The sequence below is a fragment of the Oncorhynchus kisutch genome, linkage group LG14 (genome assembly GCF_002021735.2).
Source record: "Oncorhynchus kisutch isolate 150728-3 linkage group LG14, Okis_V2, whole genome shotgun sequence".
Taxonomy (NCBI): Eukaryota; Metazoa; Chordata; class Actinopteri; order Salmoniformes; family Salmonidae; genus Oncorhynchus; species Oncorhynchus kisutch.
Genome location: NC_034187.2, coordinates 33,421,967 through 33,447,049, shown reverse-complemented (window position 1 = coordinate 33,447,049; position 25,083 = coordinate 33,421,967). Strand labels below are relative to the sequence as shown.

The following is a 25,083-nucleotide window of genomic DNA, read 5'->3' as shown; positions in this document are numbered from 1 at the left end:
CGTCTGCAACTATGGTGACTCAGAAGATTAGTCCATCTTCGCATTTTCTACCAACATGCCGAGGACCCAGTCCAGCACTGCAGTTGTACAAACCAGATTCAAGGAATTGCCACATACTGTAGCTAGGCCACCCCATCACCCAACATAACACAAGAGTCCAGTCCAAACCAGAAATCACATTGCCCAGAGTAGCTGAAGGCAGTGTCACTGAATCCTTTGCCAACCCTTTCAAGTGCTTAAGAGAGACCTCACAAAAGCAAATAAAACAATGATTTCAGGCATCATTAAATCTGGTGTCATGAGATCTGATGGCAAACTGTGTCAGGGTCAGACATGGTGCTTCCTGACAGTCTGTACGAGTTATTAACTGGACTACAGATCCAGGGTGTTATTCCACATCTCCCGCCAAGCATGAGGCACCAAGCCTCAACTATGTATCGGAAATTTCCCCTGGCCCTGCCATGGTAGCACTTTTTTCATTGTTTTATTACTGGCTTCCACTGCTCTTGGCTTTAGGGTCAAGCTGCTTTCTCTCTCTCTCTCTCACACACACACCTGGGTATTATTGCACTGACCTACTTTATAGGGAGGGAAATATTCCATCTGTAAAAATGGTTTTTGTTGGTCTCAAATGAACAGCGTAGCAGAAGAAAAGGGACACCCACAGAGCCCTCTCAGCTTGCACATTCTCCAGCTCTTTCTCACAGCCCACTGAGAAAGAGCTGAAAGGGCTGGTAATTGGTGAGGCGAACCAATACTCAATCTGGAGGTTTAGCCAAATTGTTAGTCGGAAAGCCGACTACCATGGGGTTAATCCACATCATTCTGAGATAGACAACCAAAGAAGCTAACTAGAATAAACTAGTTAGTGCAGAGGATTTGGGCTTCAAGTTCTCAGACTGTGGCTTGACTAATAGCTGTAGGCTGTCAAATGAGTAAAAAGCAGTAGGTTGTAACAGGCTAAGATTAGTGTGGTAATACACTGGCTTTTGAGGAATTTGTAATCCATGACAAACAATAACATTTAAATCTGTATATGTATCACAAAGCAACTGAGGGGTCCCAAAAATCACAATTTCGCCTTCCCTTTGTACAGAGGAAATTGGCCAGTTCATAGTCCCTGGTTATGAATATCAAAGACAGGGAATAGAGAAAGGAGAAGATTTGAAGTTCATGAACCTGCCTGACGATTGAATATTAACCACTACACAGAATCTCTTTATTTCAGAAGATTCAGTCCCATAAGGGTGAAGAACTAAGACATAACATTTCAGGGCAGCTTCTGACTCTGGGTCACCTTACCCTTTGTTCAGGGGAAGCGAAGGCATAAGTGGTGAGAAGTAGCTGTCAGTACATTTCTAATGGCGTAGTTGTCAACAAGTGGAACCAACCACCGACCAATCAGAGAGTGACCTAAGGAATTCCAAGTCTTGACAGTTCTGCTTCTTCTTCACTGTAGGAATACAGGAAGGGACCACATCTTTTTCACATTTTCAAAGGCTTGACATGTGACTAACATGATAGATGACAAATTACAACAACAAAAAGTCTATGCAACTACATTATCTGACCATAAAAGCTCAAAATAGCTGTAATAGAACTTCACTGGCAGACTTGATTAAATCGTTTTATTATCGTCCCCAATTTTTTTTAGTCCTAATTAAAGATAATTCAACTTCAGGGTAATCAATTTCTCCCAAACTAATGAGCTGAAACTCAAAATACTGTATATTAATTAGACACCTCTGCCCATAAGGATGGCAATTAGCCTAAGAATATTACACTGATGCATTAGTGAGAAAGATAAATATGTGCAGTCTTAAAGTAAGCTGTACAAAACCATATGTTACACTATAGCCTAATTAATGCAAGTTAGCCCATTAGCTCATTAAATGTTAGAGCTCCACAGTTGAGCAGAGCGCACAAGCTTGAATGGGATGGAGGATGATGTGATTTAGGATTGTCCACTGCTGCGTACCATATGCGGAGAGAGTTTATTTGAGTTTCGGAGCTTGAATTGCTTCTCCCAGACGTAAACAGTTCCATGTTTGGCTCCATCGTTTGTTTACCGCGAGCAGACTGGTGAAAGGTGGGAAACCTCCATGTCTGGTGCCATCATGTTGAAGCCCTTCATCAGCACTGACATCAGCCCATCAGTCAAAAACCCCAACACTGCTTTAGACCAGCCTATGCCCTAGAAGACAGTTCAACACTCCTTGTCTAGGCTAATGGTAGTCTCAACTCAATCTTCCAATTTTAAACTGACTGTCAACATAACACAGATCATACTATAGGGACCATAGACATTAGAACCAGTAGATACCGATGTCGCTGACGTCATTCATGTATTCTTATGGAAAACTACATATGGATTTTTTTATTTAACTAGCCAAATCCTAACCCGGACGACACTGGGCAAATTGTGCTCCGCCCGATGGGACTCCCAATCATGGCTGGTTGTGATACAGCCTGGAATCGAACCAAGGTCTGTAGTTACGCCTCTAGCGCTGAGATGCAGCCTTAGACCGCTGCGCCACTCGGGAGCCCCCTAAAATTTGAAAATAAGGATCATGATGAAAGTGGCCGTAACTAGCAAAGGTTCATGGTCGACGTAGTCATTTTCATCCTGCCTGAAAGAGCCTCCTCGTAGCATGCCGGCCCGTGATTGGTCTGTGTCAGCACGTAGTCCTGTGTGACGACAAATGTAGTAGTCAGAATGGATCACTATTTAATATCTCGATTTGTAGCAAACTTTGTTTTTTAAAGAATTCACTGTGGGGATCGAACTGTCATAATGAAGGAATTAATTTAGTTCTCATTACTAAAACAGCCGAATTGAACACAGTGCTTTGAGCTTGGCTGTTTAAGCCAAGAGGTCTAAGGCCAACAAAACACCAAAGGTGCTTAAAGCTGAGCCAGGTCCACATCCTCCAACCTGCACTACAGTCTACGGACATTAAACATTTATCTATGCAGTTTTCAGTAGGAAGCAATACCGTTCTGAAACAGGAAGAGGAGGAAGCCAATTACCAGTTTATCAGGGTTCTGTTACAGCACCATCTCTTGGAAATACTCGAGTCAGGAGTGTCAGATCAGCTATGGACTAAATTTCCTGTGGATCCAGGTTTAACAGCAATAGAGCCGGGAGAGTAAGTTCATTATCACTGCAGGCCAGGGCATATCACATAATATATTCTACCTCAATAGATCTTACCCCTCATTTCAGCTCCCATAGAGAGAATAAAAAAATAAAAAAGATTGCACTAATAACACAACCCAGATTATGGTCATCGGGTCCTTCCCACACACCCCCTTCCCAATATCTACCACTTTCTCACCGCTCAAAATGGAAGGGACCCATTTTACATGTGTACCTTCATTGTCCAGCAGAATAATGACAATTATAGTCTATGCTCACAGGACTGCATCTCTGTGACGGTGCCTAAGGCCCATACAGAGCAACGTAAAAAACAAAACGTTGCAGTGCTCTGTGCCCACTACATGGAACGAGCTACAAAAGGACTTGAAAACTACAGGAGATCGTCACAAATGATTTTAAAGCTAGGGTAAAATCTATGGTGGAAAATTACTTAGAGACCTGTCAATCTTTTGACCCCTAGTCAGGCACATGCACAGACTGGGCTCCAAGTTGCCCTTACAGACTATTACATACTTACTTTACTGTTAAAATAACAGGATTGAAAAAGTTAAGAAATCCAATGAAACTAGCTAATTTCTTATTTTTGAATCTTGGAATATTACCCCTCCCCCACTCCTTTGCCCCCACTACACAAGCAGACACTACACCGGTGTAGAGTGGTAGTATGATTAGTGGCACTGTCTACTTTGAAATATAAAGTGCATTTGGGAAAGTATTCAGATCCCTTACCTTTTTCCACTTTGTTACATTAAACAATCTATTTTAAAATAAGGCAAAAAAAAATTACCCTCATCCATCTACACACAATAACCCACAATGACAAAGCAAAAACGTGTTTTTAGAAATGTTTACTAATTTATAAAAAATTAAAACCAGAAAAAAAAGTATTTACATAAGTATTCAGACCCTTAGCTATGAGACTCGATATTAAGCTCAGGTGCATCCTGTGTCCATTGATCATCCTTGAGATGTTTCTACAACATAATTGGAGTCCACCTGTGGTACATTCAATTGATTGGAAGGGTACCAAAACCCTTCTGCAGCATTGAAGGTCCCCAAGAACACAATGGCCTCTATCATTATTAAATGGAAGACATTTGGAACCACCAAGACTCTTCTTAGAGCTGGCTGCCCGGCCAAACTGAGCAATCGGGGGAGAAGGGCCTTGGTCAGGAGGTGACCAAGAACCTGATGGTCACTCTGACAGAGCTCCAGAGTTCCTCTGTGGAGACGGGGGAACCTTCCAGAAGGACAACCATCTCTGCAGCAATCCAGAAAATCAGGCCTTTACGGTAGTGTGGCAGATGGAAGCCACTCAGTAAAAAGGTTACATGACAGCCCGATTGGAGTTTGCCAAAAGGCACCTATAGACTCTCAGACCATGAGAAACAAGATTCTCTGTTCTGATGGAACCAAGATTGAATTCTTTGGACTGAATGCCAAGCGTCACGTCTGGAGGAAATCTAGCAACGTCCCTACAGTGAAGCAAGGTGGTGGCAGCATCATGCTGTGGGGGTATTTTCCAGAAGCAGAAAATGGGAGACTAGTCAGGATCATGGGAAAGATGAACAGAGCAAAGTACAGAGAGATCCTTGATGAAAACCTGCTCAGGACCTCAGACTGGGGTGAAGGTTCACCTTCCAACAGGACAACGACCCTAAGCAAATAGCCAAGACAACGCAGGAGTGGCTTCGGGACAAGTCTCAATGTGCTTTTGTGGCCCAGCCAGAGCCCGGACCTGAACCCGATCGAACGGCTCTGGAGAGACCTGAAAATAGCTGTGAAGCAATGCTCCCTATTTAACCTGACAAAGCTTGAGAGGATCTGCAGAGGAGAATGGGAGAAACTCCCCAAACACAGGTTCGCCAAGCTCGTAGAGTTATACCCAAGAAGACTTGAGGCTGTAATTGCTGCCAAAAGTGCTTCAACAAAGTACCTGAGTAACGGGTCTGAATACTTATGTAAATGTCATAAGAGTTTGTCTTAAAAATTACTTTGTCATTATGGGGTATTGTGTGTAGGTTGATGAGGGAAAAAACTATTTAATACATTTTAGAAAATAAGGCTGTAACCTAACACAATGAGGAAAAAGTCAATGGGTCTGAATACTTTACGAAAACACTGTACATACAGCTGAAGTCGGAAGTTACCATACACCTCAGCCTAATACATTTCAACTCAGTTTTTCACAATTCCTGACATTTAATCCTAGTAAACATTCCCCGTCTTAGGTCAGTTAGGATCACCACTTTATTTTAAGAATGTGAAATGTCAGAATAATAGTAGAGAGAATGATTTATTTCAGCTTTTATTTATTTCATCAAATTCCCAGTGGGTCAGAAGTTTACATACCAAATACTAATATAGTGTAGTATTTATTTAACATGGGTCAAACGTGTCGGGTAGCCTTCCACAAGCTTCCCACAATAAGTTGGGTGAATTTTGGCCCATTCCTCCTGACAGAGCTGATGTAACTGAGTCAGGTTTGTAGGCCTCCTTTCTCGCACACGCTTTATCCGTTGAGAGGATAAAGGATTGAGGTCAGGGCTTTGTAATGGCCACTCCAATATCTTGACTTTGTCAAGCCATTTTGTCACAACTTTAGAAGTATGCTTGGGGTCATTGTCCATTTGGAAGATCATTTGCGGCCAAGCTTTAACTGATGTCTTGAGATGTTGCTTCAATATAGTTCTGGGACACTGTAAAGTCCATGGAGAATAAGAGCACCTCTTCCCAGCTGCCCACTGCACTGAGGCAAGGAAACACTGTCACCACCGATAAATCCATGATAATTGAGAATTTCAATAAGCATTTTTCTACGGCTGGCCATGCTTTCCACCTGGCTACACCTGGTCCGGTCAACAGCCCTGCACCCCCCAGAGCCACCCCCACCCATTTGTCCTTCACCCAAATCCTGACAGATGATGTTCTGAAAGAGTTGCAAAATCTGGACCCTACAAATCAGCTGTGCTAGACAATCTGGACCTTCTCTAAAATGATCTACCGCAATTGTTGCAACCCTTATTACTAGTCTGTTCAACCAGGTCTAAGTCATTTTCCAACCCCAAAGATTGGAAACCTGCTGCGGTCATCCCCCTCATCAGAAGGGGGAGACACTGTAGACCCAAGTTGTTACAGACCTATATCTATCCTACCCTGCCTTTCTAAGGTCTTCGAAAGCCAAGTTAACAAACAGATCACCGACCATTTAAAATCCCACCGTACCTTCTCCGCTATGCAATCTGGTTTCCGAGCTAGTCATGGGTGCACCTCAGCCACGCTCAAGGTCCTAAACGATATAATAACCGCCATTGATAAAAGACAATACTGTGCAGCCGTATTCATCGACATGGCCAAGGCTTTTGACTTTGTCAATCACCTCATTCTTCTCGGCAGACTCAACAGCCTTGGTTTCTCAAATGACTGCCTTGCCAGGTTCAAACTACTTCTCAGATAAAGTTCAGTGTGTCAAATCAGAGGGCCTCTTGTCCAGACCTCTGGCAGTCACTACGGGGGTGCCACAGGGTCCAATTCTCGGGCCGACTCTTTTCTCTGTATACATTAATGATGTCACTCTTGCTGCTGGTGATTCTCTGATACACCTCTACGAAGACGACACCATTCTGTATACTTCTGGCCCTTCTTTGGACACTTAACTTACCTCCAGATGAACTTCAATGCCATACAACTCTCCTTCCGTGGCCTCCAACTGTTCTTAAAATGCAAGTAAAATTAAATGCATGCTTTTCAACCGATTGCTGCCCGCACCTGCCCGCCCGTCCAGCATCACTACTCTGGACGGTTCTGACTTAGTTATTTGTAATTGTCCACATATTCTAGATGTCTGGTTAAACTGCAAAACTCTCCTTCCAGACTCACATTAAGCATCTCTAATCCAAAATTAAATCGAGAATGGGCTTCCTGTTTTGCAACAATGCATCCTTCACTCACGCTGCCGAACAAACCCTCGTAAAACTGACTATCCCACCGATCCTTGACTTTGGCTATGTCATTTATAAAATAGCCTCCAACCCTCACTTCAACAAATTGGATGCAGTCTATCACAGTGCCAACTGTTTTGTCACCAAAGCCCCATTAATTCCTACCACTGTGACCTGTATGCTCTCGTTGGCTGGCCCTCGCTTCATATTCGTCGCCAAACCTACTGGCTCCAGGTCATCTATAAGTCTTTGCTAGGTAAAGCCCTGCCTTATCTCAGCTCACTGGTCACCATAGCAGCACCCACCCATGGCACGCGCTCCAGCAGGTATATATCACTGGCCACCCTCAAAGCCTATTCCTCTTTGGAAACCTTTCCTTCCAGTTCTCTGCTGCCAATGACTGGAACGAATTGCAAAAATCACTGAAGCTGGAGACTCATATCTCCCTCACTAACTTAAAGCATCAGTTGTCAGAGCAGCTCACAGATCACTGCACTTGTACATAGCCCATATGTATATAGCCCATCCAACTACCTCATCCCTCAGCTCCTTTGCACCCCAGTATCTCTACATGCACATTTATCTTCTGCACATCGATCACTCCAGTGTTTAATCAGTAATTGTAATTACTTTGCCACTACGGCCTATTTATTGCCTTACCTCCCTAATCTTACCTCATTTACATTTGTTTATTCCATTTGTAACTCTGATGTTGTTTGTGTCGCACTGCTCTGCTATATCTTGGCCAGGTCGCAGTTGTAAATGAGAACTGGACTACCTGGTTAAATAAAAGGTGAAATAAAAAAATATCCACAATTTTCCTTCCTTATTAAGCCATCTATTTTGTGAAGTGCACCAGTCCCTCATGCAGCAAAGCACCCCCACAACATGATGCTGCCACCCCCGTGCTTTATTGTTGGGGTGGTGTTCTTCGGCTTGAAAGCCTTCCCATTTTTTTCTCCAAACGTAACGATGGTCATTATGGCCAAACAGTTCTATTTCTGTTTCATCAGACCAGAGGACATTTCTCCAAAAAGTACGATCTTCATACCCATGTACAGTTGCAAACCATAGTCTGGCTTTTATACGCCAGTTTTGGAGCAGTGGCTTCTTCCTTGCTGAGTGGCCTTTCAGGTTTTGTTGACATAGGACTCTATTTACTGTAGATATAGATAATGGTGTACCTGTTTCCTCCAGCATCTTCACAAGGTCCTTTCCTGTTGTTCTGGGATTTATTTGCACTTTTCGCACCAAAGTACGTTCTTCTCTAGGAGACAGAACGCTTCTCCTTCCTGAGCAGTATGACGGCTAAGTGGTCCCATGGTGATTATACTTGCATACTATTGTTTGGTACCTTCAGGCGTTTGGAAATTGCTCCAAGGATGAAACAGACTCGTGGAGGTTCACATTTTTTTCTGAGATCTTGGCTGATTTCTTTTGATTTTCCCATGATGTCAAGCAAAGAGGCACGGATTTTGAAGGTAGGCCTTGAAATACATCCACAGGTACACCTTTAATTGACTCAAATGATGTCAATTAGCCGATCAGAAGGTTCTAAAGCATGACATTCTGTTCTGGAATTTTCCAAACTGTCTAAAGGCACAGTCAACTTAGTGTATGTAAACTTCTGACCCACCAGATTGTGATACAGTGAAATAAGATAAATATTCTGTCTAAACAATTGTTGGAAAAATTACTTGCGTCATGCACAAAGTAGATGTCCTAACCGACTTGTCCAAACTATAGTTTGTTGACAATACATTTTTCGGAGTGGTTGAAAAACTAGTTTTAATGACTCCAACCTAAGTGTATGTAAACATCCAACTTCAATTGTACAGTCGTGGCCAAGTTGAGAATGACAAATGTTAATTTCCAAAGTTTGCGGCTTCAGTGTCTTTAGATATTTTTGCAGATGTTACTATGGAATACTGAAGTATAATTACAAGCATTTCATAAGTGTCAAAGGCTTTTATTGACAAGTACATGAAGTTGATGCAAAGAGTCAATATTTGCAGTGACCCTTTTTTTTTTTCCACGAACTCCGCAATCCGCCCTGGCATGCTGTCAATTAACTTCTGGGCCACATCCTTACTGATGGCAGCCCATTTTTGCATAATCAATGCTTGGAATTTGTTTGTCCACCTGCCTCGAGTTGCTCTCGGAGGATGTGTTGGTACCATTCTTTATTCATGGCTGTGTTCTTAGGCAAAATTGTGAGTGAGCCCACTCCCTTGGTTGAGAAGCAACACCACACATGAATGGTCTCAGGATGCTTTACTGTTGGCATGACACAGGACTGATGGTAGCGCTCACCTTGTCTTCTCCGGACAAGCTTTTTTCCAGATGCCCCAAACAATCGGAAAGGGGATTCATCAGAGAAAATTACTTTACCCCAGTCCTCAGCAGTCCAATCCCTGTACCTTTTTCAGAATATCAGTCTGTCCCTGATGTTTTTCCTGGAGAGAAGTGGCTTCCTTGCTGCCCTTCTTGACACCAGGCCATCCTCCAAAAGTCTTTGCCTCACTGTGCATGCAGATGCACGCACACCTGCCTGCTGCCATTCCTGAGCAAGCTCTGTACTGGTGGTGCCCCGATCCCGCAGCTGAATCAACTTTAGGAGACGGTCTGTCAATTGCCGGACTTATTTGGGCGCCCTGAAGCCTTCTTCACAACAATTTAACCGCTCTCCTTGAAGTTCTTGATGATCCGATAAATGGTTGATTTCGGGTCAATCTTACTGGCAGCAATATCCTTGCCTGTGAAGCCCTTTTTGTGCAAAGCAATGATGACTGCACGCGTTTCCTTGCAGGTAACCATGGCTGACAGAGGAAGAACAATGATTCCAAGCACCATCCACCTTTTGAAGCTTCCAGTCTGTTATTCGAACTCAATCAGCATGACGGAGTGATCTCCAGCCTGGTCCTCGTCAACACTCACACCTGAGAGAATCACTGACATGTCAGCTGGTCCTTTTGTGGCAGGGCTGAAATGCAGTGTTAATGTTTTTGGGGTGATTCAGTTAATTTGCATGGCAAAGAGGGACTTGGCAATTAATTGCAATTCATCTGATCACTCTCAATAACATTCTGGAGTAAATGCAAATAGCCACCATACAAACTGAGGCAGCAGACTTTGTGAAAATGTATATTTGTTTCATTCTCAAAATTTGGCCACGACGGTACATACATCACTTTAAACAAAAAAATAGGCATAAGCAAATGCTTTGATTTCTGTTCAAACAGAAAAGCGTTCTTAGAAAACATCCATCAAAAAAAAAAGTCTGAAGATATTAGAAATACATCGATGTTAAAGATCCCTGCCAACTAATAACACATATTTACAGTAGCTTTCTTATACATTTCTGCCTTCTGTCAGTTTATGAAACATGCCTTGTGCCTTGACATTACGTTACCAAAAACCCAAATATATTTTAAGAGGGAGAGTAATGAAAGTACTTAGAAGTAACAAGTAAAAGGTAGACCTATCAATTAGTTTGTGTTTCTGATCATTCATGAGCAAAAAACTCTAATTTCCGTTACCAAATCTGTAACGCAATTTCTGCAATTAAATTGACTACAATGGAAAATCATAGTAGTCACAAACCACAGTTGGGTTCACATGTTTGGACAGCACAGTACAGCACAGAAAAGTAGAGTATAGTTCAGTACAGTACAACACAGTAAAGAAAAGTAGAGTATAGTTAATCAGAGTACAGTAGAGTTCAGTACAGTACACAACAATCTACTGCTTTGTGCTGTACTCTACTGCGCTGTACAAACTTGTTAAACATAGAAGTCTTTGATTCTTTCAGATATGGTCCGGTCCAAACAAATGTATTCTTGTTTGGAGGCAGAGCTCATTAAAATAATAGCCAGTGTGTAGATTAATACCCAAATATGCAAAGGAGGATATTGCATATTTATACCTTTGAGTACCTATTCAGGATACACCACCATGAAAAGAATGACATCCATAATTATGCAGTTACAGATCAGGGACCCATGATAACATTCCGGTACCAGGTGTAAATCCACTTTACTTACTGTAGTTCAATGTTACCAGGTGTAAATCCACTTTACTTACTGTAGTTCAATGTTACCAGGTGTAAATCCACTTCACTTACTGTAGTTCAATAACCAAAATAGATTTTTCTAAGTAAACATGACATGTCATAGCTGACACCCCATTCTTTCTGCAGACATCGTTGAATCTTAATTTGGAGCAGATATTTAAGTTTTTGGAAAACGTGGACAAATAAACAGAGGGAAATTTTACAGAAATTCTGTTACCAAACTTGCATCTGCATAGTTCATCCAGTAAATGTGTTTATGTAAATTGTTAGTGTAAATTGTTAAAAAGTAGTCCTTGTGCAGAGAGTTGAATGGTTTGTTAAACTTTGAAATCATGGTTTTTGTTTGGCAGACAATTTAAGTGAAAAATCTTAAGTCTCAGAGCATTTCCGTTACCATGGAATTGCCCAGCTGATATGTAAAAGAAAGCACTGAACGCTGCATTTGCAGAACAGAATGAAAATGATTCAGCAGGCTAGTTAGCCAATAAGCAAGTTATTATCAAACATTGCTGAAAAGGTCCATTGATTACTCTGCGCTTAGCCCATTAAAGCAGCAGCCTTCGTGACCTTAAGCAGAAGATATTAATTACTTTTTAAACTATAGCCTATGGATTCAGAGCTTTGTCAACATTATGTTTGATTGCATTCTCATTGCACTTAATTGCACAAAAGGCTTGAACTTACCGTGACTGATATAGTTTGTCTGTTAAACACAGTGAAAGGCTTGAACTTACCGTGACTGATATAGTTTGTCTGTTAAACACAGTGAAAGCTGGTATGTATTTGTTGTCATGTTCAAGTTGTTTCTCACATTATTTGGGCAAGATGTGCTCCCAGTGGAACAAAATCAAGATGTGCTCCCAGTGGAACAAAATCAAGATGTGCTCCCAGTGGAACAAAATCAAGATGTGCTCCCAGTGGAACAAAATCAAGATGTGCTCCCAGTGGAACTAAATCAAGATGTGCTCCCAGTGGAACTAAATCAAGATGTGCTCCCAGTGGAACTAAATCAAGATGTGCTCCCAGTGGAACTAAATCAAGATGTGCTCCCAGTGGAACTAAATCAAGATGTGCTCCCAGTGGAACAAAATCAAGATGTGCTCCCAGTGGAACTAAATCAAGATGTGCTCCCAGTGGAACTAAATCAAGATGTGCTCCCAGTGGAACTAAATCAAGATGTGCTCCCAGTGGAACTAAATCAAGATGTGCTCCCAGTGGAACTAAATCAAGATGTGCTCCCAGTGGAACTAAATCAAAGCCTTGCAGTGCATTTGTGCATGTGGGCGTGAAATCCTTCAAAATGTGTTAGTAGTAATAATCCGCCGACACATGCAACACACTCAATTACCCCCATCCAAGTGAATAGACACGGGTAGCATGAGAAGGTCAGCGACCGACTGGGGGTGTTGGGGATGAGAGGGGAGAACAGACAAAGAGAGAGTTGAAACTTGATTCCTGCCTGGTTGGACTGAGCCTGGCTGACAGATTTTTTAAATTTTATTTCATCATTATTTAACTAGGCAAGTCAGTTAAGAACTAAATTCTTATTTACAATGACAGCCTACCAAAAGGCCTCCTGCGGGGAAGGGGCCAGGGATAAAAAAATGCAAACAAAATATATATAGGACAAAAACACACATCACAACAAGAGAGACAACACAACACTAGATAAGAGAGCTAAGACAACAGCATAGCAAGGCAGCAACACAAAATGGTACAAACATTATTGGGGACAGACAACAGCACAAAGGGCAAGAAGGTAGAGACAACAATACATCACACAAAGCAGCCACAACTGTCAGTAAGTGAATCTTTGAATGAAGAGATTGAGATAAAACTGTCCAGTTTGAGTTTGTTGCAGCTCGTTCCAGTCACTAGCTGCAGTGAACTGAAAAGAGGAGCGACCCAGGGATGTGTGTGCTTTAGGGACCTTTAACGGAATGTGACTGGCAGAACGGGTGTTGTATGTGGAGGATGAGGGCTGCAGTAGATCTCTCTGATAGGGGGTAGTGAGGCCTAAGAGGGTTTAATAAATAAGCATCAACCAGTGAGTCTTGCGACAGGTATACAGAGATGACCAGTTTACAGAGGAGTATAGAGTGCAGTGACGTGTCCTATAAGGAGCATTGGTGGCCGAATAGTAAAAAAAAAAGCATCTAGCCGCTCGAGAGTACCCTTACCCGCCGATGTATAATGGTCATCTGAATCAGGGTTAGTTTGGCAGCTGGGGTGAAAGAGGGGCGATTACGATGAAGGAAACCAAGTCGAGATTTAACTTTAGTCTGCAGCTTTGATATGTGCTGAGAGAAAGACAGTGCACCGTCTAGCCATACTCCCAAGTACTTATATGAGGTGACTAACTCAAGCTCTAAACCCTCAGAGGTAGTAATCACACCTGTGGGAAGAGGGGCATTCTTCTTACCAAACCACATGATCTTTGTTTTGGAAGCGTGTTGGCAAGTCGGTTAAGACTAGAGGTTGACCGATTATGATTTTAACGCCGATACCGATTATTGGAGGACCAAAAAAGCCAATACCGATTTAAAAAAATATAAATAAATGAAATAAATAAATAAAAATAGGCCACATTTGTATTTATTAATTTGTAATAATGACAATTACAACAATACTGAATGAACACTTATTTTAACTTAATATAATACATAAATCAAATCAATTTAGCCTCAAGTAAATAATGAAACATGTTCAATTTGGTTTAAATAATGCAAAAACAAAGTGTTGGAGAAGAAAGTAAAAGTGCAACATGAGAACACATGAAAGCTGGTGGTTCCTTTTAACATGAGTCTTCAATATTCCCAGGTAAGAGGTTGTAGTTATTATAGGAATTATAGGACTATTTCCCTCTATACCATTTGTATTTCATTAACCTTTGACTATTGGATGTTCTTAGGCACTTTAGTATTGCCAGTGTAACAGTATAGCCTCCGTCCCTCTCCTCGCTCCTCCCTGGGCTCGAACCAGCAACACAACAACAATTAGCACGCGCTAACTAGCTAGCCATTTCACTTCAGTTACATGAGCCTCATCTCAGGAGTTGATAGGCATGAAGTCATAAACAGCGCAATGCTTGACGCACAACGAAGAGCTGCTGGCAAAACGCACGAAAGTGCTGTTTGAATGAATGTTTACGCGCCTGCTTCTGCCTACCACCGCTCAGTCAGATTATATGCAACGCAGGACACGCTAGATAATATCTAGTAATATCATCAACCATGTGTAGTTAACTAGTGATTATGATTGATTGTTTTTTATAAGATAAGTTTAAATGCTAGCTAGCAACTTACCTTGGCTTACTGCATTCGCGAAGTCTCCTTGTGGAGTGCAATGAGAGAGAGGCAGGTCGTTATTGCATTGGACTAGTTAACTGTAAGGTTGCAATATTGAATCCCCCGAGCTGACGAGGTGAAAATCTGTCGTTCTGCCCCTGAACAAGGCAGTTAACTCACTGTTCCTAGGCCATCATTGAAAATAAGAATGTGTTCTTAACTGACTTGCCTAGTTCAATAAATATTCAATAAAGGGTATACAAATTTAAAATAAATAATATATATATATATATATATATATATATTATTTTTAATCGCCGCCCAAAAATACCGATTTCCAATTGTTATGAAAACTTGAAAATCGGCCCTAATTAATCGGCCATTCCGATTAATCGGTCGACCTCTAGTTAGGACATCTACTTTGTGCATGACACAAGTAATTTTTCCAACAATTGTTTACAGACAGAATATTTATCTTATAATTCACTGTATCACAATTCCGGTGGGTCAGAAGTTTACATACACTAAGTTGACTGTGCCTTTACCAGCTTGGAAAATTCCAGAAAATAATGTCATGGGTTTAGAAGCTTCTGATAGGCGAATTGACATAATTTGAGTCAATTGGAGGTGTACCTGTGGATGTATTTCAAGGCCTACCTTCAAACTTTTATTGACATCATGGGGAAATCAAAAGAAATCAGCCAAGACCTCAGAAAGAAAAATTGTAGACCTCCACAAGTCTGGTTCATCCTTGGGAGCCATTTCCAAACGCCTGAAGGTACCACGTTCATCGGTACAAACAATTGTAAGCATGTGTTAACGCCATAGAACCACGTAGCTGTCTGCAGGTCATTCATTAGGTCCCTCCGTGTGGTTCTGGGATTTTGGTGGCTGACTAAATACTGACTAAATGTAAAGTTCTGACCCACTGGGAATGTGATGAAAGAAATAAAAGCTATAATAAATCATTCACTAATATTATTCTGACATTTCACATTCTTAAAATAAAGTGGTGACCCTAACTGACCAAAGACAACCAATTTTTATTTGTATTAAATGTCAGGAATTGTGAAAAAACTGAGTTAATGTATTTGGCTAAGGTGTATGTAAACTTCTGACTTCAACGGTATGTTGAACCTTGGGGTACTCCCTTGGTGACAGGCAGTGGCTGAGACAGCAGATTTTCTGACTTTATACACTGCACTCTGAGGTAGTTAGAAAACCAGGCCAAAGACCCCTCAGAGACCCCAATACTCCTTAGTTGACCAACAAGAATGGAATTGTCTACCGGTATCAAATGTTTTGGCCAAGTCAATACAAATAGCAGCACAATATTGTTCAGAATCAAGGGCAATGGTGACGTCATTGAGGACCTTTAAGGTTGCAGTGACACATCCATAACCTGAGCGGAAACCATATTGCATACCAGAGAATACTACAGAAATCAAGAAAGCCAGTCAGTTGATTATTTTTCCAACACTTTTGATAAACAGGGCAAAATAGAAAAATAGGCCTTTCACAGTTTAAATAAAGGACAAATTGCCTTCCAAGCAATGGGAACCTCTTCAGAAAGGAGACAGGTTAAAAAGGTTGGAGATAGGCTTGGCGAGGATCGGGGCAGCAACCTTAAAGGGTCTAAACCATCTGACCCAGATTATTAGCCTCTTTCGGCTTCGCAGGAAAGAGAGAAACAGGAAAGTACATGACAAGAAGTGACCCGTTAGGAACGACTTGTCCAAACAGGGAAATGTTTGCTAAACACACAGATGAGGCTGGATGACCTTTAGCATAGTTTAGTATTCTACCTCACTTAGTCATTGTTCACTGACCAGTTATGCAACGCAAGTGGCAAATGTGTCAATTAAATCCAGTATTGAAAAGCAGTTTGAACTCTATGGTTGGGATGCAGTGAAAGACAGGTTAAGTTCAATCAGGATGTTTTTCAAAAGGGCAGGTGACACTTGTAAGTGGTTTCTTGCTGACTCATTGAGAGACTTTATGTAGGCATAGAACAAACTCCCCCTCTCAGGAAAGCGTGTGCTTTATTCTCAGGAAACTGTGTGTGTTGCGGGTGTGGCTGTGCCAAAAAGTTGCCTTCAGAAGCATACTGAACTCTTTCACAATAGCCTGCATTTGGCTGCCCCTGGAGGGATTGACTTACCAGTTTCAGGAGTTCTGCCTTTGCATAGTCCTCCAAAACATATTACCTTAGTTCTGCCCTGTGTTCCGAGAGAAGCGACATAATGCACCTTTGTAATAAAAAAACAACTATTCCCAACATCCTTGGCTGAGGGATTTTTTACCTGCTGTATTCTGATGGACGCAGTTACAATAATTTGCTATTAATGCTTTGCCTGGGGTGTTCAATAAGGCCTAGCAATAACTTGCTATTAAATGCTTTGCCTGGGGTGTTCAATAAGGCCTAGCTCTAGTCTCATCTTGGGAACATACATCCCAATACTATTTTTATTTACTTTACCTTTAACTAGGCAAGTCAGTTAAGAAGAAATTCTTATTTTCAGACATTTTAACTGCCTGTTCAGTGGCAGAACGACAGATTTGTACCTTGTCAACTCGGAGGTTTGAACTTGCAACCTTTCGGTTACTAGTCAAACGCTCTAACCACTAGGCTTCCCTGCCGCCCCAGTGTCTGTAACAAAAAGGCATCCTGACATTATTCTACAAACAATCTCTGAAAAAGGAGATGGACAATGAGATGTTACAGAAATGCAGCAAACGTTGTCAAACTCAATAACTCTTAGGCTATAACAAATGAAAGTCGAGTTTAATCCTATTCCATACCCCACTGAGTAACCAAGCCATCCTGTCAGAGTAACCAAGCCATCCTGTCAGAGTAACCAAGCCATCCTGTCAGAGTAACCAAGCCATCCTGTCAGAGTAACCAAGCCGTCCTGTCAGAGTAACCAAGCCATCCTGTCAGAGTAACCAAGCCATCCTGTCAGAGTAACCAAGCCATCCTGTCAGAGTAACCAAGCCATCCTGTCAGAGTAACCAAGCCATCCTGTCAGAGTAACCAAGCCATCCTGTCAGAGTAACCAAGCCATCCTGTCAGAGCTACCTGGCTGCTGCCTGCTCAGTCACAGCCATGCCCTGAAAATGAGAGGGTATGATTCACCACTGGGTTGGATAGCTACAGCCGATGCTCTACGGGATCATTTGAATAATGACAGAGCACTTCAGCACGACGAGCAAACAGTGACCGAAGATTATGGTCACTTGCCCGAAAAGGTAAGTCTGCTAATTACACAGAGTAGAGCCTGCTTTTCACCTATGGATCAGGAAGGTCAGTACCTGAATTCTTTGCATTTTAGTTATCAGTAAAAAACAGTTCAGAGCAGACACAACTTGTCCAACTGCCATAAATGACAAGTTGAGCCTGCTCTGAGAACTGTTTTTACTGATAACTAAAATACAAAGAAAGTAATTAGCATATTATCACAAACAAAGTACCAGGGATGTGAATTGATGTTAGCTTCAACTGTAAGCTAGCAAGGAAATTAGCCTACAAAGCTGGAAGCTACCGGTATCTTCTTGCATTGTAAAGTGTTCTAGCCTCTATTGACATTGTTTTGTGAACAGTAATTAACACTACAGTTTCAACATGCCATGTTGAATTATTCAAGTGTTTTAACTTCTGTGCAGCATGAGTGGGACACGAACATGATGCAGACCAGATTCCCAGTGCAGTGGTAGCTCTAGCAACAAGTACGTTGAGCAGGCAAGAGGCATGCACAGAGGCGCTCGTGTGGGGACAACGGCTGCACTGAGACAGACTTGATCCTCTCAGTTTACGACGGAAGACACATTTGACAAAAGTACTGAAAGTGTCCAATTCTAGTACCAAACAGTTTGTTCTACAGAAAAAAACATGTTTGCTATACCGTGCACCAGTCAGTCAAATTTCATAGTTAGTTTCCCAAAAATAAATGTTACATTTTCAGTTCTAAAACAGACAGTTGTTTATTTTTTATTAAAAGTACTGTTGCTTGTATGCATGTGCTTACTGTGACTGTCACCCTGATATGGATGGGAGACCAGATGCTGCTGGAAGTGGTGTTGGAGGGCCAGTAGGAGGCACTCTTTCCTCAGGCCTAAAAATAAATATTCCAATGCCCCAGGGCAGTGATTGGGAACACTGCCCTGTGTAGGGTGCCGTCTTTCAGATGGGATGTTAAACGGGTGTCCTGACACTGAGGTCATTAAAGATCCCATGGCACTTATCGTAAGAGTAAGGGTGTTAACCCCGGTGTCCTGGCTAAATTCCCCATCTGGCCCTCAAACCATCACGGTCACCTAATAATCCCCCGTTTACAATTGGCTCATTCATCCCCCTCCTCTCCCCTGTAACTATTCCCCAGGTCGTTGCTGTAAATGAGAACGTGTTCTCAGTCAACTTACCTGGTAAAATAACAGATAAATAAAAAATGTAATAAAAACACTGGCCATTAGCCACTATCAGAGTGACAGTAGGGCTTGGCAAGCGGGAACAAAGGGCACTGTGTCCCGGTGTTATTGCCATTCATGCCCTCCCCATTGAGTAGTAGACTGTACATGTATCAAGGTGACGTCTAGACGGTTATCAATATTAGTTATTTCTTGCATAGGCTGCTATCCTAGTTCAAATCAAACCATGGGAGGGAGGGGGAAAAAGTACCATGTTAGGTAACGCCGGCGGCGACACCGTGATACAGTTTCCCAGTAGGAAGCACCTCAGTTCGGCAGGCATGTGGATACAACACCAGCGCACTAGTCATTCGCACCGGATTATCGACTCGTCGTGCAACTAGCCACGGTCGAGTGGCAATAAATCTGCCCAATTAGCCGATTCGCTTTCCATGCATCCACTCCTTTTGAAACACTAGTTTGCCCCTACTCCCCGGTTGCCATATAGAGCTGGGGCGACACCAGTACCGTGATACTTGATAGTATTGTGACAAGGAAACAAAACACAAATCAAATTTAACTTCTTTAGGAAAACAGCCCTAATGTTGGAAATTGTCATCCAGAGGCACACTTATTTCCATTTCTAAACTATAGCACAAAATATTTTACATACAGTAGGGTTTTTTTATTTTTTTATTTAAAGGGCCAAAGAGTTATCTGCTCCGTGTTTTCACTTTTGCCATGGAAGAAATATTGCGTGTCCGCATGTGTGTCCGTCGGCCCAAGTGCTCGTGTTTCATAGTGAGTGAGTCACGCACAAGACAAGTCGTGGGTGAACAATGCTTGTGAATGATTCAGAATGTTGGAATATTGATAAGTGCCAGTTGGGACATCGAGTGTGCATCGTCTCAATGCTAATTTTGGCCAAAACACTTGAAGACTCGAGTGATCACTATCGAACATAAAAGCAAGTGTTGAGTTAAAAGGGCTTAGGGGCCAAGTGTTGAGTTTGATATTCAGCCTGACTGTGGTAGAAAAAATGTAATTAACCCTTAGCATAGGAACACCATACACAATAGGACCATATTATCCATTATTCACATAATTCAATAATTCACACAGAATTATCACTTCCTTTATGTTTTTTATATTTATGGATTATTTTTATTTGTTACGGTCAGTTTAAATGTTAAGAACATTTTTCCATTTGTCACATCCCTTGTGTGTGTGTGTGTGTGTGTGTGTGTAAAACAAGATCCTGCTTGCCAACACCCACTCAAAAGCCACACTAAACATACTCACCATAACACAACTGGTTAAACATTTCCATTACCCTTACATTTCGCCAAATGCAAAGTCATCATGTGTTAGTTGAAATTAGCGTTAGGTCACTACATCATCATGCGATCCCTGGCAGTAGCCTAACTGTTGCGCTGCGTGTTTTTGCTGCTGTGTGGCAGGAAGGAACTGGCCTTCCTTATTATTGAAGTAAAACATTCAGAATGTCACACAGAGAGATGACATTCAGAATGAGGTCACACAGTGGGCAACCATAACACACATACCCACGCAACCACACATGAGAATCACACGAATGTACACTCACCTACCCGATTATACAAGTCAGAGGGTGCAGAAATGCCCCGTAAATTCAATAAACAATTCCATCCCTGCACACACAGACTTGCACGCCACATGTGGTAGATGTATATTTTACTCTCGAGACAATGTGGCAAACAAACAAAGGGGGATCTGCATCTCTCAGTCTTGCACACATTTCAGAGAGCGAGACAAAGCAGCGAGTCTAATAGCAACCATAGTTGTCTGAGCTAAGCATCAACAGAGAGCGAGGAGAGAGGGCACGAGTGAGAGAGGGCGGGAGCGGGTGTGCAAGCGAGCGAGGGCAAGAGCAAGCTTGAGAGAGAGTCACTGGATCTTGCGTGCCATCTATTATGATTTGCTGCATGTCACACACACACACCTCATTTGTGCAGTGTCACAAGCTAGCTGCTTTAAATAAATAAGCCTATGTTCAGTCCAGAATAGTTTTTTATAGACAAACAAGAGTTCAGACCATCTCCTTGGACAACGGGAAGTACTGTGGAACAAGGCCTACAGTACTTTCTAAAGGACATGAACTACAGTGCCTCAAAATAACTACTTCAAACATTTGTCTGGGTAAAACTTTTACAGGGGGAAAGGGGGAACACGTGCAAGTTGCAACAGAGCACATGGGCGTCTGGGCGGGAGCAACAGAACAGAATAATAAACAGACCAGAGTCTGGCTTTCACTAAGAGGGCCTACCATACATAAATAGCCGAGTATCTCTTTCTGAGATGGGGGGACAATAAGAGGGATGAAGACCACATCTGCTTTTCCTGCTGCCTTCCAAGCTTTACTGCTTCATACATCTCCGCTTTCTCTCCACCAACTGGAAGGAAGTCTGGAGAACGCAGAGGAACAATGGATGACCTCACCAGACTGGACCTCTGATGTGAGTTTAAGGCTAGTGACAGGAAGACAACCAAGCCTCTGCCATTTGGCTACAACACACCTTCAACCTTGTTCATGATATGCATCTGAAGGAGAATGAGGGTTTAGCATTATGGCAGCCAGGCAGGCACCAATAGGGATTATGCTAGACGTTCACGACAATGCCCTGGGCTGGACTAGCACCGGCCTGTGAAAGGTAGGAAATACACAGCAAATCTAGACACATTAAAGTCGAGGACAGCAAACCACAGTGAGCAGGTTCAATGTCCTGACTAGCACCCTGTCCGATAGATAGCTGGGTCCTCTCAGCTGAACAGGGGTGGACAGAGAGGATAGTCAGGAGGACTCAGGTGGCCTGCAGGTCTGGAGAGAGGAGATGCGACATTACTGAGCCTACGGTACTGAGCTCTCCGTCGTCCTCTGCTGTTCCTGTGAACGGAAAACTGTAGTGATAACAAACAGAGGCAGCAGGCGACACCGAGAGAGAGTGGCCGTTCAACTGGGCAGGGCAGGCAGGCAGAAATTAAGGGGTGTTTCACTAGGAAGCAGCTAGTATTCTCCAGGTGTGTGGATGGAGTTGTTCTTGGCGACTGGGGTTATGACAGTGACGGCACTGAGGTGGGTTTACACAAGTCTAGCTGATAAAGTTGGTGGAAGGCAGGAGGTCAACATCTCTCACATAATGCAGAGCACTACTAACGGAATGGAACCGGCAGCAGGTCAGGATTAGCAGAAATGACAACATGGAAAAGGTTTTTACATTGATATGACAAAGAATATCTGCCAATATACCCAGGTCTTGATCATGCATACGGAACCCCTAGTGAGAAAAGCTGCCTGTCCTGAATCAGCAACAACATCCAAGCCAAGGTAGGAAAAGAAGCAGATTGTGACAAGGAATGATTCGTCAGGACTAGCAGGGAGAGTGGATGACTGGTCCAACATAGAGCTACTGAGACATCCCTGTACTCCATGGGACGTAGGAGTCAATTTACAAAATGATGAAAAATAGGAGAGTCAGTGGACCCCCCGGGGTGACAGGTTGTCCTGCTGCTGAGATGCAGCAAGCACTGTTATAAAGCCAGGGACAGTGTGAGAGAGGAGAAGTGGGGACTCAGCTCTCTGGCTTTACAGGCTCCACACTTCACCACATGAAGTAAACAATGTGTCACAACAAATCAAATCAAACTTTATTGGTCACGTACACAGATTTGCAGATGTTATGGCAGGTGCAGTAGAATGCTTGTAAAACAAGCAAGTCTGACAGATCTGTAGAAGTTTCCTAAAAACAGGGTAAACCAGTCCGGGCTGGGGAAATCTGGTACTTCAGAGAAGTCATATACTTTTGTTTCTTACTGCTGTGTTTAGAATGGATAGGGTTTGGATTACGTGTGTGTTGCTGTGTGTGTACGCAAGAGAGAAAGAATGAGGGAAGAGGAGTTGTCTAGAACAAAAATGCTAATGAAACTGGAATACATTTATTTGGAAAGGACTGACCATTTAAGGCTTATGCAGTCTAGGGGAAGTGGGATACCTAGTCAGTTGTACAACTGAAATGCCTTAAATCAACATCTACGTCATCGGCGCACGGAACAGTGGGTTAATAACTACCTTGGTCAGGGGCAGAATGATAGATTTTTCCTTGTTAGCTCTGGGATTCAATCCAGCAACCTTTCGGTTACTGGCCCAACGCTCTAACCACTAGGCTACCTGTCGTCCCAATCTACATGCATGGACAAGTATCGTATAGTGCAGTCACTCAAACAAAGAGGCGGTGACTATGACAGACAAACAAGAGCAGCCACGCCTTTTCAAAAGAAACTAGGCAAGTGTTACCATGATTACTAACCCGAGAGGCAAATGGACATCAAGTAGGCTGTCCTGGCTGTCAGTAAGAATGATGAATGAGAGTTAAGACAAGTAGCCTACCTACGCTACAGTATCTACCCTCTAATTAATTGCCATGACACTTCCAGAAAAATGTCTAAGATTAAACATTATAGCTGAGCTAACGGAATGAAAAGGCTTTAAACCCTCTGCCAACTCCAAGATGCTGCTCAATACGACAGCTCAGGGTGAAAGAGTACCTTGAGGAACAGTGAGTGAGAGAGCCACAGTCTCATCCACATGCAGGCCACCCCTGGCTAATACACAGTGACAGGTTGGGCCATAAACCCTGGCTCTTTGTTAACTACAGCACACCAAAACTCCAGACAGCCCCAATGCCCAGTTCATAGGCAAAGTGGGCATGGCCAAAGAAACGATGGCAAAAATCAAAGGGCAAAACCTTTAGCTACTTACTCAAAAGCGAAGAAGAGTCCGCTTGTGACGAGAATTAGGACAAGGGTAAGGTAGAAGACCCCTGTCTGCCTGGCCATCATGATCCTCCCATTGCAGTAAAATTTATTCCGCCCTGGGAAGGCTTGCCACTTCCTCCTCTTTGGGGTCCTCTTCTTGTATGGAGTCTCCATCGGGGTCGAGCTGCGAGTGCTGATCTGGCTGTACTCGCACTCTCGCATAGGCTCAGCAACCCTGAGATGCAGCATCAATGGTCACTCAGTGAGATCCCCCAACAGTTGAAGCAGTCCAGGGCCAGGGGGTACAAGCGCCGCTGTAATGAAAGCAACTATTATGTTACTGGAAAGAAAGTGGTCTGATTATAGCCTGGTCCCAGATCTGTGGGTGGTGTATACAGCCCGAGCCAACTCCTATGGTTGCTGTCATGCCAAAAAGACAATGAACAACAGTTGGCAAAACAACACAAACAGATCTGGGACCAGTCTGACTTTAGGATCACTTTTCATTTTATTATTGCTGATGAGGTTGTATGGATTTATAAGATTAGCTAGCTACCATTTAAGAAGTCATGTTTAATCAGACAGCTAATGTTTTATGAGTTCATGTAGCTAAATCTCAGCACACACACATTTCTCTAGTATGACAACCAGACCTACTTGGCTACCCACTAGCTAGCTACAAGTGACAGCTTCTCACATGCTTGAAACTTTTCACTAGCTAGCTAGCAACTAGCAAGGAATTGTTTAATTTCCTTGGCCCTAGCCACACATTGTTATGGCGGTGAAAGGTGAATGCTTCCATTCCCTAGCTGCTTTTAGCAACGCTAGTATTTACACACCAGCGCGGTGCGGACAGCCTAGTGGTTCGGACAGCTCCCTGCCATCCAGGATCGCTATATCAGGCGGTGTGAAAGAAAGGCCCGGAAAAACATTAAAGACTCCAACAACCAAAGCCATAGACTGTTCTCTCTGCTTCCACACGGCAGGCGGTACCGGTGCATCAAGTCTGACACCAACAGGCTCACGAACAGCTTCTATCCCTTTGCCATAATACTGCTAAATAGCTAACAAAATGGCTGCACGGACTATTTTATTATTTTTGCACATTCTCTATGCATACTCAGAGCCCTACACTACGCACACTGATTCTCCAACACACATACAAACACTCACTCCATCATTTGCTCACACACACATAACATGCACATACATTTATACTGACTACACACACCCACTCACATATGCTGCTGCTACTCTGTTTATCATATATCCTGAGGCCTATTCACCTTACCCCTATACACATCTACCTCTATTGATCCAGTTATCACTGCACATTGTAAATATAGTATTGGAACTGACCCTGTATATAGTATGCTTACTTACTTTAGTGTGTTCTTCTTATATCTTGTGTGTTTTTGTTATACCTTA

The 25,083-nt window shown here is 42.7% G+C and overlaps 1 protein-coding gene across 7 annotated transcripts in view; it reads right to left on the bottom strand.

Moving 5' to 3' along the window:
• LOC109903936 (probable palmitoyltransferase ZDHHC14) overlaps window positions 1-25,083 on the bottom strand; it is a 96,922-nt gene that overhangs the window by 68,753 nt on the left and 3,086 nt on the right. For 5 of the 7 annotated variants that reach the window (XM_020500959.2, XM_020500957.2, XM_020500956.2 and 2 more), the window contains one exon: window positions 23,660-23,969. The exons of the other annotated variants lie outside the window; for them this stretch is intronic. In XM_020500959.2, the coding sequence (XP_020356548.1) occupies window positions 23,660-23,904 (245 nt within the window). In that variant the 5' untranslated portion in view covers window positions 23,905-23,969. The remainder of the gene's footprint in view (window positions 1-23,659; window positions 23,970-25,083) is intronic. 7 annotated transcript variants of the gene reach the window in all.